Genomic DNA, 11,917 nt, shown 5'->3' on the forward strand with positions numbered 1-11,917 from the left:
TGGATGAGTGGATGGATGGATGGACCAGCCTAGCTTGAGCAGCTTTTGTGGGCTGCAGCTTCCAGGGAGTCTGGCTCTGAGAACAAACTGCCCTTAAGGTTTGGCCTGGGCTTCTCTCTGTTTCAAGGCTGGGTCTCCCAGTCCCCATGTGAGTGTCCTATGTGCTGCTTGTTCATGAGCTTCTGTCCTTTTCCAGGGTGACATCCAGCAGCTGCTTTTTGTCTCCGACCACCGGGCAGCTTACGATTACTGCGAGCACTATAGCCCCGACTGTGACACCGCGGTTCCTGACACCCCGCAGTCGCAGGACCCCAATCCAGATGAATATGTGAGTCAGCTCTGGCTGGGTTCATGGTGGGGCTGTGGGCAGACCCCCTGGGAGGGGGTGGGGTCCAGCAGCCAGGGTAATTTTGGGGGGACGCACGAGCCATGAGACCCTGCATTTACATAAACCTGCTGGGTGAGTGTAGGAGTGGACCTGGGGGTGAATTGTGGGATGTCTGACTCACTTTACTGCACAGGGCTTCCCTCGGTGACGGCGTCGCAGAGGCTGTCGTTGATGACCCTCTCCTTTACCCTTGCAAACGTGTTCCTAGATGAGTTAGGCCAGGTGTCCTCACCTTTTGACTTATGTCCCCGAGGGGGTGTTTGTGCCCAGGGCTGCTGCAGCTGGCCCATGGACTCCATCTTCTGGGGGGCCATCTACAGCTAGCCAAAGAGGACACAGCTTACAAGTGTCCACCATAGAATGGCCGGTCCTCTGACCCCAGAGTGGCAGTGATGTGCCCGACACCCTGTCCCTCTGACTGGGGCCCGCTGTGGCCGCAGGGTGGCCTTCCCGCCAGCCCCACGCTCCAGCAGCACCCGGTCTCCCTCACTGGCAGTTCTGCCGCCTCTATGTGAAAATGCTCTCCTACTCCTGGTCAAGTTTGACTCTCATTTTTGTTAAGTGATATTAAATCCTGCTGTGTATTCTCCTCGGGCTTCCTTCTCTTCTTTCCCTTCCGTTTGGAAGAGACAGGCGGGTGGCTTTCGTGAATGTTAGGATCCTGTGGCCTGGGCCACGTCTTACAGACCCCAAGAACAGCGCTAGATGGAGTTGCCTCCTGAGTTCCTGCAGTCCAGGCCTCCCGGCGAGGGCCTTCTCCTCTGTCCCAGCGAGGGCCTTCCCGTGGTCCCTGGGCTTTGTAGCTTGGGGCTGTGGGCCGGGAGCTCAGTGGCAGCTGCAAGGCCAGGTGCAGCCACTATTCGGTTGCGTGTCCCGGGTTTAACTTCCTCTGACTTCTGCTCAAGGGGACTTTCCTTCTCTTGGGCTTTTGGCAGGGCTGGCTCAGCTTCCCAGGGGCTGGGAGGGAGAGACCCCATCCGGAACCCATGGCAGGACTCAGCGGTGTCGCTCTTCCCAGCCGGGTGGGAGGGTGGAGAGGCCAAGCAGGCGGGGCCCTCGCGGGGGCTGCGCTCCCGCCTCACGTGGCCGAAATTTACTTTCAGTACCCGGAAGGGGACGGCGACGGTGAGACCTACTACTATGAGTATCCCTACTACGAGGACCCAGACGACCTGGGGAAGGAGCCCACCCCCACCAAGAAGCCCGTGGAAGCTGCAAGAGAAACCACCGAGATCCCCGAGGTCTGGACGGCATGGGGGCTGGGCTGGGCGTGGTGCAGGGAGGGTGAGGCCAGAAGAGGCTGGGCCCAGAATGCTGAGGCTGGAAGAGGTGGGAGGCTGCTGGGGGGAGGCTGGAGATGGAGTGGCCACTCGAGGCCGCCCGAGCTTTGCACTCACAGGCAGCGTTGGGCTTTCCTCCGAGCCGGACATCCGGAGAGGGGAGGTGTGCTGGAACGTGGTTCCCACTGCGTGGCCGGGCACTGGCCCCTGGGCTCCATCCTGTGTCGCCAGCCTTGAGGAGGCCCCAGGATGAGTTTGGGTCTCAGGTTCCTGAGCTGTGGTGTGAGAGGCGAGCCCAGGGCTCTCCCCTGAGCTCGTGACCCTCATGGGTCACGGTGTGGTCTGAGGTTGGTCCCAGGGTCCTCCCCTCTCTGTGCTGCTGTCGCCTCAGCTCTGAAGCACAGGAGAGCTTGGAGCGTGCGTGAGCAGTGGTGAGGGGCCCCAATGGACGTGCCCAGCAGTGCCCGGTGCAGGGCAGCGAGCGTGATGGAGGGCGCTGTGGGGAGGGAGGCGTGACATCCTCGGCACACCGTCAGTGATGGGAGGGCAGGGCGTGCGTGAGTAGTTGCGAGTGTCTGTCAGTGTGTCCTTCTGGGGAAAGATGACCCGGTTGTCCCATATTGCTGGAAGAGCCTAGAATGTTCTGCTACTTCGGTTTTTTAAATTTCGAGATATGATTCACCCTTTTCCCTTGTGGAGCCGGGTGGCCTCAAGCCATTCCCGGCTCTCAGTGACTGGGCTCACAGGCTAGGCCGTCCCCCTTTGGCCCACCTGGGTGGACACAGGCTGCCTTGTCCCTGGGTCCATAGGCCTCTTGATCGGCCCATAAGCCTGGCTCTGCCACCTGCTCTCCCGCTCAGAGATGCTTGCACGTGGCGTGTGGGAAGCCCTAGACCTCGACCACGCCCTCGCCTTGACCCTGACTCTGCGTCTCTGCCCTTGTTGCCCAGGAGCTGACGCTGCCCGCTACGGACGCCACCCCTGCACCAGAGACCAGCGAGAGGGATGAGAAGGAAGACGACCTTGGAATAGTGGACTACGACTACGTGCCCAGCGAGGACTACTACACACACTCCCCTTACGAGGACTTCACCTACGGCGAGGGCATGGAGAACCCCGACCAGCCCACTGACCCTAGCACCGGGGCTGAGATTCCCACCAGCACCGCTGACACCGCCAACGCCTCCAACGTAATTTCTTCCCTTCCGGTCGGCTTGGTCCAGGGGAGAGTGGAAGGGCCAGGGCTGGGTCAGGACCCTGAGCTACCTCCTTTCTCCGTTCCACTTGTGGTGTCCATGGGTGGCCCCTGTGTCCCCACGCCTGCCAGCCCTGGCCCTTGGCTCTTTGCAGCGGGGCTATTTCCCAGTGCTCCCCAGGGAATGCCCTTGCCAGGCAGGTTCGGAATCCCCGATGCACCGAGTTACCCAGCGCTCTCACCTGCGAACTGGCCCCAGTCCGCAGGTCTCCCTGGGATCGGGTAGAGACTGACAAGGAGGGGCCTGCTTGGACATAGAGTCCCCCACTGTGGCCGGGGAGCGGTCGGGTCAGACAGGCCTGTGAGCCAGGATCTGGGCAGACAGCTGTGACTGTGAGGCCGGGCATCCTTGGTTCCTGGGCCTCCCATCAGGAAGACTGGCTTGAAATTCTGCAAGTGACCTTGGAGAGTGACCTCTCCTCTCTGGGTCTCGGGTGCTTACTTACAACATGGCTCTGGCACTGTCTGCCTCCACTGCTGGTGGGGTCTTTGGACTGGGGAGGGATCTCCTACAGCGCAGCGCGTAACAGGCGCTCAGAGATCACGCCACGTGATGCTGGGTTCTTCAGTGCCAGGGAGGACACCCGGTTCCAATGGGTCCAAACCCTTGTGTCTGTGGGCATGGGGTCAGGGACGTGTTATCTCGAGACCCGGAGGCCCTGGGTGTGTGGCACAGCTGGCGTGGGGTGCCTCGGCACCCTGGGCAGGTTTGGGCTGATGTTCCCTGTTATGGGAGGAAGTAGATAATAAAGTGGCTACCGGGGCCGTAGGACCGTGTCCCATAGGCTAGACTCCAGACTCTACCTGTGTGGCCTTGAAGTCTTGAGGGTGTTGGACCTGGAGCCCATGGAGGGGGTTGTCTCTGTCCAACTCACCTGGTGTCCACAATGCCAGGCACGGTGCCTGTCAGAGGCCACACTCTCCCGGGTGACGCTGCTATTCCCTCCTGTCCCCTGCAGCCAGCTCCGTCTCCAGGGGAAGGAAAAGACGACTTGGAGGGGGAGTTCACCGAAGAAACCATCCGGAACCTTGACGAGAACTACTACGACCCGTACTACGACCCCACCATCTCCCCCTCGGAGATCGGGCCTGGGATGCCGGCGAACCAGGACACCATCTACGAAGGGGTGAGAGGGCAGGGGCACCGCCCGGGGTGGGGCTCGGCGGGCGCAGGGTGTGTGCGCCATCCCTAAGCCGTACTCGTAAAGGGATCTGAGCACCCAGGGTGCGATGGGGAGGAGTGCGGCGCGGTGGCGTGATCTGGATCCGCGCACGAACCCCGAGGCAGCCGTTCGTTCCCCCACCCGCTGTGTGGCCTCCGGGGACTCGCTGCTGTTTGGCTCGTGCTGGCCCTTCTGTGAGAGGCGCCGTGGCTTTGCTAGATCACAAGGGTTTTGCATGATGTGGACTTTCTTTTTCCGTTTCCCTCCCTCATCTCTCTCCCTCTGTATCTTTCCATCCCCAGATTGGAGGACCTCGTGGTGAGAAAGGCCAGAAGGGAGAACCAGCGATCATCGAGCCGGTGAGGGCGTTTTCCTGCCCCTCCCTGGACGGGCGTCTGCTGCTAGGGGACGTGGGGGTGTGTGGGTGCGACCAGGCCCCCGGCTGCCCTGCACTTCTGTGCACTGGCCAGGTCAAGGAGCCGCCTGACCTCACAGGCTGCACACCCTGCTGTCACTGAGACTCCGGAAGAGCCCCAGGTGGGGGAATGTTCTAGGCCTTGAGCAGGGGTGGGTATGCATTGATCCCGACTCTGCCCTGGAAGCAAGTCTGGGCATTTCATGATGTTGGTCTTACCTGGGATAAAAAGGACTCGGAACATTTTAGAGGGAGGTGTGCAGCGGAGGGCGGTGGGCGGCCGGCGGGGGTTCGCTGTGAGTCTGCTCTGGCCGGGGGCGGGAACAGTCAGCCGCGGCTCCGCCTGTCCACGCCTGTACGCAACCACTCGGAGTCAGTTTGCTGAAACTGCCGAAACTCGGAGGGCTGCTCACGAAGCCTCATTGAGGGAATTAAGCAGAACAGCCCTGTGCTGAAATCGCAGTTGGGTAAAACCCACTGTGTTAGGTAACTGGGTCATGGGTGACTGGATGTCTTGACATGGGGGACTGTAACGGGGACGTTCCAGATGCCCCTCCTGGGTCGGTGGGTTTGGTGGGGGCCCCTCTCTGTGCTGGGACGTCCTCGTCCCTCAGGGGGCCCTAGGGTCCACCCTGGGGTCTCAGAGGTGCCGAGGTCAGGGCCTGACACCCCACAGGCGAGATGCACTGTGATCAGCTGGGCAGGGCGGTGGGCAAGCATGAGCCAGAGGCGCGGGCTGAGGCAGTAGATGTGTCCAGAGCAAATGCCACGTCTCCAGAAAACCCATCTCTTCTTCCTTGGGGAGACAATGGAGCCATCTGGATGCGTTAAGGAAAGGTCCCCTCCCCCAGCCAGCAGTCACTCTTTCCCAGCCCGTTCGGAGTGTCCACAGGGCCTTTGGCCGGTCCCCTGGAGAGATCATGTACATACTTGGAATTTCTCAACCCGGAGCATCGCCAGATGTCCTCAGAGTCTTAGCCGCACATGAACAGATGGCCCAGTCCTGGGAGCCTCGTCTCCCGTCCTCCCGCACCTGCCCACACGACGTCCCTCTCGGGCGGTGCACCCATTCCACGAGCCTGCCAGGCTCCCTCCCACCCAGGTCCAGCACCCGCTCCCTGGCGGCAAGGCCAGAGGCTCCTTAAAAGGACAAGAGTCCGCTCAGCTGGGGGCAGGCAGGTTTCCCAGCCCCCGTGCTCTGGCTGCGCTGGACCTCAGGGCCGGGGAGGGCCAGACCCTGGGGCTTAGGCCGGCGGGTGGGCGTCCCTCAGGGGCATCCGAATCTCCATCTCCACCTTCTGCTGCTGGTTTTTTCTCTTTTCAATGTGTCGTTTAACAGATGGGTGCACCTTGGTTGAGAGTTGTTTTGACTTCAGCAGAGTCTTATTTCTTTCTCTAAATTGCATGTGATTAACGATGCTTGCTATACTTACTTTGGTGTACCTGTACGTGGTGGAGCGACTGCTACCTCGAGCAAAGCGACATACCCATCGCCTCATATCCTTTCTTACTTTCTCTGCGGTAAGAGCACCTAAGCGCTCTCTCGGCAGATTACCAGGATGCGATGCAGTATTATCAACCATAGCGACACCCCTCTCGCCATGCCGCTGCCCCGGTGAGCTTTGTGGCTGGCGGCGGTGGTGGGCTGGGCCGGGTGTGGAACGGGCCACAGCTTTGCCTGGGAAGGTCCAGGAATCCCCTCCACTGGACCCGTCCAGCCAGCCGTTCCCAGCTTCCTTCCTGTGCCGAGCTGGAGCCATCTGGGGTTGGCTCTCTTGGGAGATCCCCGCCCGGCCTTGCCCCAGTTCCCCGAGAACAACGGCGTGTGTGTCTGGGAAGGCAGCTGCAGCCCCCGGGCCCTGCAAGGCCAGTGGTTTCTCAGTTAATCCCAGCTCATTTGCAGAGCCTTCCCCGCTGTCTTTGTCAGGGAGCGAAACGGGAAAGCCGGGGTTTAGGAGGCTATTTGGCTGAACTTGCCGTGTACGTCACACGTGCAAGTGTTTCTCTGAACGTACATCTGTGTAAACACAGTGTACATCTTCCCGGTGATTGGGGAGCCCTGGTGGGCAGAATGGGGGTGCTGGGGAGCTCTGCAGCCCCCTGACTGTGTGTCCCGTCACCAGCCTGGCGCCCAGCCTGTGGTGACCAGCCTGCACTCCCATGGCTGGGCAAAGCCTTTCGCTCATGGGCCGTGTGCTGTCTTAGTCGTTTTGTGCTGCCGTAGCAGAGCGCCACGGGCTGGGTAATTGACGGCGAGCGGAAGCTCATTGGCTCGTGGCTCTGGAGGCTGGGACGCACGCGGGCACGGCACGGGCGTCTGGCATGACGCGGCAGAAGGCAGGCGAGAGAGAAAGGAGCGGAACTCATCCTCTTATAACGAACCCGCTCCCGCAATACGGCATTAGTCCGTGCTTGAAGGCAGAGCCTGCACGGCCTGGTCACCTCTCAAAGGCTCCACCTCTCCCCACTGTTGCACTGGGGATTCGGTTCCCGACGTGAACTTTGAGGGCCACGTGCAGACCACAGCTCTTGCCCATGTTTCCCGAGAGGACCGCTCTCTTTCACCTCAAAGTCACCCCGAGTGCAGCTGTTCCTGTTTCCCCTTGGTCTGGAGGAAGAGGAGGCAGGGAGACCTACCCCAGGGCGGTGTGCCCTCTTACCCTGCTCCAGGGTCACAAGAATTAATGGGAGGAGCTAGCACTGTTCATTGCCCCACGTGTGGCCACACCTTGCAGTGTGTTAGAGGAGTCTCCTAGCGGGGTCCAGTCCCGCCTGCGTGGTCCCAGGACGCCCAGGTGCCATCCCGCTGCCTTCTCAGTGTGCAGATCCTGCCGGGTGGGATTCCCTTCCCCTCCCTGGCTGGGAGCATGTTGCCTCAGATCCCCCCAAAGTGGGCTTGGAATGTGGAGGACATGTAGGGCAGTGGGAGTGCCCGGCCCCGGCATCGACAGGTCAGAAGTGAAAAGAGAAGACCTGCCTGGGAAGGGGGGCTGGAAATGGGGGTCCTGGAGCAGGGAGCCTCCTGGGCCAGGGGGCTCTGTCTAGCAGGCAGCTGTAGCCCCCGTTCCCGCTGCTGCCCACATCACTGCCCACGTTGCCTTTCCTGGGACTTAGGCAACTCAGGGAGCAGGAGGCCTTGTCGCCATTTGGTGTTAGAGCGAGTGAGGTGGGGGCTCGAGGCAGGTGGGCCTTGGCTGGTGAGGGGAGTGGCTGGGGAGGGCGGGCAGCCAGCACCCAGGTGGGCGTGGCCGGGTGTCCCACGTGCTCTGGGCGGCTGCTGTGTGCATGGGAGGAAGCCTTTACCACCCAGAGGGAGGAGAGAGCTGAGCTGGAGGCCACAGCACTAGGCCTGACAGTTGTCCTGGCTGGGGACAGAAATCCAGCCTGGGGCCTGCGATGCCTCTTCCCCTCATCTCCCCAGATCCACCGGGGCCCCCGTGTCCTGGGGTCCACCCCTCCCTTGGGCGGCCGCTGGCGCTCCCCCTTGGGCAGGCCAGGCAGCCTGGTGGTCGGTTCCCTGTCCTGTTGTGATATCTTCAGGTGCTTCTCTTGCTGCTGCTCTTATGGGAGCCTGTCAGTCACTGGCCACTGGCCAGGGCTTGTTGTTCCACCTTGGGATGCCAGGGGGACAGTCACTGCGGCCCCTAGCGTAGCCCCCATTGGAGACTCTGCTGCCCGTGACCCCACCAGGACAGCCAGGAGCTGCCCAGGGGCTGGGGTCTGCGGGCCTCCAGGCCACCCAGCTGGAGGCTGTGCAGGCGGCTGGGTCTCACACGCCCTTTCTCCGTCTCTTCCAGGGCATGCTCGTCGAGGGGCCGCCTGGCCCAGAAGGCCCTGCCGTGAGTATCAGGTTTTGTTTTCCCGTGACTTGTGGGAGCCACTCTTGGGGGGGCAGGGTTGGTGACACCCCTAAAATCTCTTGGATGGAAAAGAGGGGGGTCACCACTGTTGCAGACACCCTGGAGCACAGCCGTCTCCAGCCCCCACCTGTACCCTGGCTGAGCCGGGTGGGGAGGGGCTTTGTCTGTCCTGCATCTGTAACTCTGTCCTGACTTTTTAATTCTAGGGTCTTCCTGGGCCTCCAGGAACTACTGGTCCCGTAGGCCAAGTCGGTGACCCTGGAGAAAGGGTAAGAGGTTGACTCGGGTCCCCAAGATTACGGGCCGATGGGGCGGTCCCTGCATCCTCCCTGCTCTGTGGCCCAGTTTGTACCCTAGGTGTGGAGGTGACAGTGGGCACATTGATTTCCTTCTTCAAATTGCCCCCTACCTGGGTGCTGCTAACATCACCCCCTCTTCTGATACCCCCAGAGTTCGCTGTCGCTCAGCCCTGGCCAGGGGCAGGCGGTTCTGGGAAGAGTGAGCCCAGTGGGCCCGCGAGGCTGTCAGGGGCGGCTCACAGCCGTGACAGCCGAAGAGCCCCTGTGCCACTTCTGTCCTTGCCAGGCACAGCCTTGCTGCACGGAGTCCTCCCTGTCCCCTCTGCTGGAGAGCCTGGCTGGCCTTCATCCCTCCCCACTCACCCCTCCTGGCTCTGGGTCAGGGGACTCATCCTTGTGTCACAGGAGGGAGACGAAGCTGTCCCACGTGATTTCCATATGACACCTGGCGGGTGCTCTGAGTACTGCAGCCTTGTGGGTCCTCCTGGCAGGGCCGTTGTGTTTCTTTTTCTGCTGTTGTTTCGTGCTGTCCTGATGACCGTAAGTGAGACATGATAGGACCAGGAGCTGGCGAGCGGGTGGCCGCAGCGGGGATGAGAGAACAGGCGTGTGTGGCTCTTGGTGGGTGTTTACCCCAGGGCCTGGCCCGCTGCCTGGAGCGGGGTGTGGACCATGCAGGTATTTGGGGGGCGGATGGAGGGCTGGGTCGGGTCACATGGGAGGCGGTGGGTAGCGTCAGGGTGCCCATGGCTAGGGACTCTTCAGAGGCAACTGCGCGGGGACTTGTCTGGGAGCGTCTTGTATCGGTGCCCGATGGCTTCGCAGCAGTGCTCAGGGCGGTGAGGCGGGAGGCCCTGTAGCCCCAGGAAGACTGGGGGGTTCCAGGAGAGTAAGTCATGGCCAGACCTCGAGGTTCTCACAGGAGCCTGGTCCTCCTGGCGAGGAGGGAGGAGCAGACCAGGCAGGCAGGTGCCAGGAGCCCAGGGAGCTCGTCACCCTTCATGGGGCACGTGCTGGGGAGGGGCCCAGTGAGTGCCGAGGGTGACTTTGGAGGAGCAGGATTTGGGTTAGCGAGGGGAGAGGAGGTGTCATTCCGCATCTGGGAGATCTCTGAGAGCCGTCCCCGTCAGATGAGGCTGCACAGGAAGATTCTCCGCAACGTTGCTTCTCACGGCCAGGGCTTTGGGCGCCCAGAGGAGGGAGGTCTCGCTCTGTAGCAAGGCACGTGGCAGCAGTTGGGGGCGTGGCTGGCCTCTGGAATGCTGAGCCTCCCATGACCTCCTGCCTCTGCCACGGTGCCACAGTCCCAGACAGGCCACAGGGAGGGCCGCTGTTCTTGCGCGACTCGAGTTCTGCTGGTGTGGGGGCTGCAGCCTACCCCAGCCTGCACCGGAGACCCCTCCCCCCAGATCTGTGTGCGATGGACGGTGGCCAAGTCTCCTCCTGCAGAGCCACCGTCCTATGGGCCCACGCGTGTGGCTGAGTCTACATAGTAGCGAGAGTGGGCCGCACGGCGTTGGGGCACGCTGCTTTCTCTCCTAGATGTAGGATGGGGTGATGGCTGCAGGGGGCTCAGATGCTGACGTCACCCATCGACCTCTGTTGCTGAGTGTCAGCTCATCCGTCTGTCTGTCCATCACACGGATTTCTCCCGAGCGCCCATGGTGCCAGCACTGGCCTAGCGCTGGGAACCCGGTGGTGTGAGCTGGAGGGCGCCCTCTCCACTTGGTCCCTGCCTTTGGGCTGGACCTGGCTCAGGGCCAGAGGCAGGTGGCCGTGCCGGTGCATCAGGGAACTGCAGCCTGAGCCAGCTGCTCTGCTGGAGGAACCAAAGGCCCCGACAGTAGAATACGTTGGTTTCAGCAGCTGCTCCCCTTAAATTCAACTCAGGGTCCAGGAGCAAGAACACTGAGGCCGGGGTCGGCAGAGAAGCCAAGTCCTGCAGAGCCTGCTATCCTTGGGGTCCGGGGACACCTGCAGCCCACTGGCCTCCCAGGGCCCTTCCATGTGGGAGGGTGTTGCCAGGAGCCGGGTGCTGCCCACTCCTCGTGCTGGGCTCAGGCCCGCCGTGCTCAGGACGCCAGCCCTGCTCCTGGCGCAGCTTCCTCTGAGAGCGAGGATCTCGCTCAGTCTGCTGATGAACCGTGCGCGGTCCCTGGGCGTGGGGTTGGCACCCTGCCCTGCTGCCCACCAGCGGGTGACCTCAGGGTCCCCGTGTAGTAGAGGGGAAAACTTTCTCTACCCTCTGAGGTTCAGCGTCTGGGGCTTACTAAGCTGACAAGAGACAGAGTGATCGGAGGAAAGGCGTACAATTTTATTAGTGCTTCTAGTCTTACGGGCACGGGGGCGTCTCAGACACGCAGTGCAAACCAGAGGAAGTGGCTGGACTTGAGAGCGTGTGAAATGCAAGGTGCAGAAGTGGCCCGGCAAAGGAAGGGGGCTTTGGGCTTCAGGGGTGACAAACCGTGGGAAAGTGACTAGGAATCACAGGGGACCTAGTGGCAGGTGAGGTCGTCACTGAGGTCTGTGCTCTCTCAGGCGGCGGCCCCTCTCCAAGAGCTAACTTAGGAGCGGGGCTGGGGAGAGTGGGTGGCGGGACGGGGATTATGTCGCCTTCACACAGGAGGTGTCAGCCCTGCTTTTGGCAGGAGGGAGGTGGGGAGCCCTCCCCGCCGTGGTCGGTTCTCATTTGGCGTCAGTCGAAGCAATGCACATGCCACGGTGGCACAGCTTGGGGCAGCGTATTCCGTTCTTCACCCGCTTGGTCTCCGTCACCTGTCTGTCTGGGAGGGCTTTTCCCTGCGTGTCCTGGAAGCTTCCTCCCTGCCAACCTAGCTGTCCCGTGCAGACTGCAGCTCTTCCTCCTCTTCCTCTGACCCTTCGTGGACTGATTCTTCCCACCTCTCTTTGCTTGTTCGAGCCTTGTCTTCCTAACTGGACGGTAAATTGCTCGAGGACAGGCCCATGTCTGCTTTTCTCCTGTGTCCTCCTCCCTGCACCGTGCTCCCTGCGGGCACACCCTGGCAGCCGTGAGCACCCTGTGCCCACCGGCATCCCATTGGGGCATCTTGCGCCCCTGACCCACCGCTGTGGCCCCAGCCCGGTGCTTCCACTGGACCGGGCCCTGGTGGCTGCTGCCTTCTCCCAGTCCCTCCTGCCCCCACTACTCCCCCACGGCTCCCCCACTTCCGGGCCAAACTCCTCGACCGCCCTCTGGGCTGCGTCTGCATCTCTGGCTCCTTGAAACCTTTCCTGCT

The 11,917-nt window shown here is 61.9% G+C and overlaps 1 protein-coding gene across 2 annotated transcripts in view; it reads left to right on the forward strand.

The window, feature by feature from the left end:
* COL5A1 (collagen, type V, alpha 1) overlaps positions 1-11,917 on the forward strand; it is a 166,057-nt gene that overhangs the window by 68,727 nt on the left and 85,413 nt on the right. For both annotated transcript variants that reach the window (XM_012639828.1, XM_012639829.1), the window contains exons 5-11: positions 197-328; positions 1,492-1,629; positions 2,619-2,858; positions 3,883-4,050; positions 4,389-4,445; positions 8,299-8,340; positions 8,568-8,630. In XM_012639828.1, coding sequence (XP_012495282.1) covers positions 197-328; positions 1,492-1,629; positions 2,619-2,858; positions 3,883-4,050; positions 4,389-4,445; positions 8,299-8,340; positions 8,568-8,630 — 840 coding nt within the window. The remainder of the gene's footprint in view (positions 1-196; positions 329-1,491; positions 1,630-2,618; positions 2,859-3,882; positions 4,051-4,388; positions 4,446-8,298; positions 8,341-8,567; positions 8,631-11,917) is intronic.

Source organism: Propithecus coquereli, unplaced genomic scaffold (assembly GCF_000956105.1).
Source record: "Propithecus coquereli isolate 6110/MARCELLA unplaced genomic scaffold, Pcoq_1.0 Scaffold142, whole genome shotgun sequence".
Lineage (NCBI taxonomy): Eukaryota > Metazoa > Chordata > Mammalia > Primates > Indriidae > Propithecus > Propithecus coquereli.